The sequence below is a fragment of the Selaginella moellendorffii genome, unplaced genomic scaffold (assembly GCF_000143415.4).
Source record: "Selaginella moellendorffii unplaced genomic scaffold, v1.0 SELMOscaffold_344, whole genome shotgun sequence".
NCBI classification, from domain to species: domain Eukaryota; kingdom Viridiplantae; phylum Streptophyta; class Lycopodiopsida; order Selaginellales; family Selaginellaceae; genus Selaginella; species Selaginella moellendorffii.
Window position 1 is genome coordinate 5,081 of NW_003314599.1, and position 5,035 is coordinate 10,115.

Here is a 5,035-nt window from a genome sequence, read left to right on the forward strand (position 1 = left end):
GGCAGAAGTAAGTATGCCTGGAGATGTGACCATCGTCACCACGGAGCCGCTGTCCTCCATGGATGATTGAGAACTTCCCTGATCCAAGAGATAAGTTCGCCATCTTCAACTAGTCATAGATACTTGCTTTGATGGTTTGTCTCTCTGGGCCTCAGCAGTGACCATAATGGGCTTGAGATTGCCGAATTAGATTGCAACTTCGCAAAATCCCTCTAAAGAAGCATATGGCAAGGATTTCAGAAGTGGATAATGCTCAGTAATTATGCGGAAAGCACCAATGGATCATAGAAAGTACCAAGTGGAGGATGAAACATGGATCATGGAGGAGATCATCTGGAGTTTTGCTATAGAGAAATGAAGTGTAAATTTTTTTTACCTCCTTGTTAGTGTTGATGGAGCATTTCATGGTACTCTACAGAAGTGTTGAGGGCTGTATTGTCCCCAAATAATTGGTGTTAGACTCTCTTCTCACATGGCATGTATCTCTGTAGGTGCAACTCTGGATGTAGTTGCCAACAACGAGCTATACTGTGTGACTAAACCTTGCACTCCTCACATCAACAAAGCTGTCATTGAAAGTAGTCCTATGCAACCATTTTCAGTGCTCAGAGTTTCTCCATGAGCTTACTTTGTTGCTTTTACAGTTGTTGAAAGATCACTCTGTACTCCTTGAACTCAGCTAAGGTGGACTCAATTGTGGCAAGAATTTTCTTGGTGACTAGCTCAGTGAAAAGGGACTAGGAAGGGTCCTTGAACAAGCTTCTTAATGAATGAGATATCAAGCTTATGGAACATCTCTAACTCAAGCTCCACAGCATATGTGTAGGCATCATAGCATCATTAGTGGCAATGTTTGGTGACTTTCCTTTAGAGCCTAGGCTTGAAGCCTTATACAAAAGTTGACACTCCGATGGACTCTTCCTGTGTCACTCTTTTATCAAAGCAGATCTCTCGAAATGCTTGTGTGTTGTATAGTCAAAGGTAAACTCATTTGCATTTTGCCAAAATTAGAACAAGTCTTGGAGTTGTTATATGGGAACTTCTTGAGAGAATGTGCTTTTGAATGTATGGAAGAGAGTGTCAAAGTCCCACTTCTCCTTAGCCTCCAGTGCAAGTACCCATTGCCATACATGTCTATGTATTGAACACCTCATACTTTGTCACATCGTCCATAATTTGATTGTTGGCACAATAAGAAGAAAATGTTGCAAAATGATCCTCCACTAAAATGCCTATCCTTAGCTCAAAAAAAGGGACCGTGCTAAAGCAAATGCACCATTGGCATGGGTGGCAAAGGTGGTAGAGATTGCTGAGCCATTCTTAGTTGATTTGTAATGACTGGTTGGTACTTAGGATCTTTAGGGATATCTCTTGGCTTTGCTAGAGGTGGTGGATCTACAGCTTGATAAAAAATTTGAGGTAGGGAGGCACCATATGAATCTATTAACTTGGTATCTGCATCAAATGGTAAATCCTCACTCTCTAACAAAGTAGTATGATAGTCCAGCTCTCATTAAAGCTAGAGAAATTTCCATGTACATAGGGAGTTGAGAGAGAACTAAGAAGTAAACACTTGTTTATACTCCTTGTATGCACGGGCATGATATATGCAAGTTACAACAAATGCCCAGTCACGGAATAAGTCTGGAGGTAACCCCAAGCAAAAAATAAACTGCTTGTGACAGTAAAACACTTGCCACATGGTCTAAAATGCACAAGAAAATGCCCAAAAATGCCTCAGCACTCACTCCATAATTAAGAATTTGAAAAAATGACCTCCTTCTAATTAAATGTTGCTCAAACAAAGGAAAAACAAAATAATTATAAAGGGTATTCACTCACAAGCACTCTTCTAAGGTTTGAAACAAAATTTATGATAAAAAATTTGTGGCAAAATCAAAGAAAAAATAAAACCCTTCCTCACAACCTAAACAAAAAAATACCTTGGCAAAAAAACATGTTCAAACTCACTACCTAGAGTATAAGAATTGATGAGAGTAGATGCAAAGGAAGCCTAGTACTATGTGGAAACTTTTTCTAAAAGTAACTTTAACAAAACACTTGAAGAAATTAACTCAATTCTCTCGATCATGGCAAGTGCTTACATCAATAGAAAAACACAGCAAATCTTGAAGCATAAATATTGCAAATGTGATTGCAGATATCAAAAATTATATGTTAACAAGTCTTTTTAGATATTCTTTATTTACTACTATGATTGATATTGTTAGTTCTCTTTTTAATCCCTTTTGCTTAAATATTAATAAATTAGGCTTAACATCTATACTTAACCAAATGAACATAAGGACTTCTTTTGCTTCCTTTCTTGTGATTTGACACTGGGGCTATGTGTAGAGGTCAGAGAGATAAGTCTGCCAAGTCCTGGCCATGCACAAAGACCGGCTTGTGCTTGTGTGTTTCGCCAGTTTGTCGCTAAAATCACCAAGAAACGAATGCCAAACGAACAAATCTTATAATCACAGTTCTCTACCTTCGCGAGACTCCCAAGGTTCTATCGTTCTAGCTTTAGCATTATCACCATTGGATGTACTGTGCAGTGCTCTCCAAAATGGACACTAAAGCCCGAGCATTTCGTGGAAGGAACACTCTTCAAGAAAGAAGAAAATTATGAGTATGGTTTTTTATCCACTGCTAATATGAAGGTCAGCTTTGATAATTGTCGTTTCACAATGTCAGGGTGGTGTGGTGTATTCTCGTCGTTTGCATTTTCACGAGCTTTCCGGTTGATCTAGGAGACACCTTACAGCGTCAATGAACCCCAAACAGGCGTGAAAAGTTTTAAGAACCTTGATCGAACTTTTGATCAGCAGATGCTGTTGCGAAGTTGACAGCTATGGCTGGAGAGAACCTCTCCACTTGTTGCTTGAGATGGTTGAACCAGAAAGAGCGTATCAATCGGTGCTGGATGCAGCCACAGATGATGAGTCTGTGTTCTCTATCATAAGAGAGGCCATGCACGCTAAAGTGATAGTGGATCCAACTAAAGCGGTCCTCGACACCTACGAATCCACTATCTGATTCGGCAATCTTGAGCCCATTGTGATCACTGCTGAGGCCCGGAGAGACAAACCATCAAAGCAAGTACCTGTGACGAGTTGAAGATGGCGAACTTATCTGGCGGACAGCGGCTCCGTGGCGAAGAAGTCTTCACAAAGAATGTCCACAGGTAGGCTGATGCTCTCTCCAGTGCCGGATGAATTTAATAAGGAAAGATGAAAACGGTTTTCATACGCAGCTTCGATCTGTCAGAATCTACGACGTTAGCGTCCTAGGGTTTCACTGTTCGTCCAGCAATCGGCTCAGTTCAATCGACTCAAGCTCCAATCGTAGCTGAATCTGCGCAGGTAACGAAGATCGGTTTTCTAGAGTTAATGTAGCCTGAAAATCTTAGCTATCATACATTTCTATTCGAGAAAATTGCTTGCCTGGAAGCTTGTCGAAAGCTACACACTACTGGGCTTCTATCAGATAAATTGCATCCAGTTCCTGCTACTAGGATCTCCAATACTGCCTCAATGACTTCAGGTGTGTTGAATCCACTAACGTTTTCTTGAAGTAATCACGTTATATTAGATGGATATGTACGAGACCATCATACCTGATGTTTTCCAAGGACTGGTTTCTGAAAATCTGACCTTCCACACCTACGTACTTTCTTTTAGCGCCAGTGACGACAGGTTCTCCTATCGTAACCTTGCGCTGTTCTTGCCATCAAAGTTGGATGCCTCCCTCAAAAATGGAAGCTTCGAACTGGATTTGGGACGTGGAAGAAATGCTGTGGTTCGGCTTGGCTCGATGCAAAATATCAGCTTAGACAGTGATAAGGTAAGGATTTTGTCGCTTTTGTGGATAATGTTTTGACTTATGCTCTGCTTTTCAAGGTTGCTGCCGGAAATCAGTTCTACGAGAAACTTTTTTCTACTTTATGGCGACGACGGCTACCTCCAATCCATCTCCAGCCATACTTACTTCTGCCACTGCTTCCTGGCAAGATAAATGTTTTGGATGTGGACTGGAAATGCGTTCAGTCTCTCACACCTCCATCAATAGTCTCAGACAACGATGACGAAAGTGTTCTACATTTTGCAAATTATTCATTGCGAGCTACAGATATCAAAGCAGGACTGATTCTTACAAAGCACACCAGGAAACCGTTATTTTATTCTCATCTGGGTGTTCTTGAAGAAATGACGGCGCAGAGCTCGTTTTTCAATCGCAACTATAATACGTATTCCGACTACTTTCTGGAAGTGTAAGACTTGTTAGTTTCTTCTTCGCTCTGATTGGAACACGCGACTTACAGACATAATGTCAAACTGCAATATCCAGCCCAACCACTTCTAAAAGTGAGCAACTTGCCTGGCAATGTGCACAACTATTTACTGCCCCGTTCAACAGACTTGTCAAGCGCGTCGAATGGCATATCGACTAACAAGCTGCCACCCGAACTTTGCATTCTCTTACAACCAGAAGTTGACTGCTCCATTGTGGTGTCTGTGATGGTCCTGCCTTCAGTCATCTACCGGCTACAATGTCTAAGTACTGCTGCGCAGCTGACGAAACTCGTGGGCATCCACATATCTACAACCACGGTAAAAAGTTCGTTTTATTATTTTCATTGTTTGTTTGTTTGTTTGTTTGTTTTTCTTTTTTCCCTGCAGATGTTGATGGCACTGACTTCTGCAAGCTGTAATGAAGGCTTTTCTCTCGAGAGACTCGAGCTTTTAGGCGATGCATTCCTCAAATTTGCACTGAGCTTGCACTTGGTCTCTGAATATCCGGAACAACAAGAAGGCTTTCTTAGTCAAAATCGTCAAGAGCAGATCTCTAACAGCAATTTGCACAGGCTTGGTGTACAAACAGGATTGGTGGTAAGCATGCAATAATATGTTTCTAGTCTCTTAAACAGAACTTACAGACGTACATCAGAGACGGGCAGTTTGAGCCAAAGGATTGGATTGCACCGGTCCCTTGCTCTTCTTTGGTCAGTCACGCAAAAATTATAGACGGTACC

The 5,035-nt window shown here is 41.3% G+C and overlaps 1 protein-coding gene across 1 annotated transcript; it reads left to right on the forward strand.

Moving 5' to 3' along the window:
* Positions 1-3,177: 3,177 nt before the first annotated feature.
* On the forward strand, positions 3,178-4,277 carry LOC112343948. Its single transcript, XM_024668059.1, has 4 exons — positions 3,178-3,187; positions 3,313-3,365; positions 3,595-3,846; positions 3,903-4,277. The coding sequence occupies exons 1-4, from the start codon at positions 3,178-3,180 to the stop codon at positions 4,275-4,277; spliced, it is 690 nt and encodes a 229-aa protein (XP_024523827.1).
* The last annotated feature ends 758 nt before the right edge of the window (positions 4,278-5,035 follow it).

Excerpts from the sequence above, each read along its gene's own strand:
- LOC112343948 (XM_024668059.1), top strand. Across the intron at positions 3,366-3,594 it reads TCGTAGCTGAATCTGCGCAG|ATGGATATGTACGAGACCAT; the intron begins GTAACGAAGATC and ends ACGTTATATTAG. Across the intron at positions 3,847-3,902 it reads TCAGCTTAGACAGTGATAAG|GTTGCTGCCGGAAATCAGTT; the intron begins GTAAGGATTTTG and ends CTGCTTTTCAAG.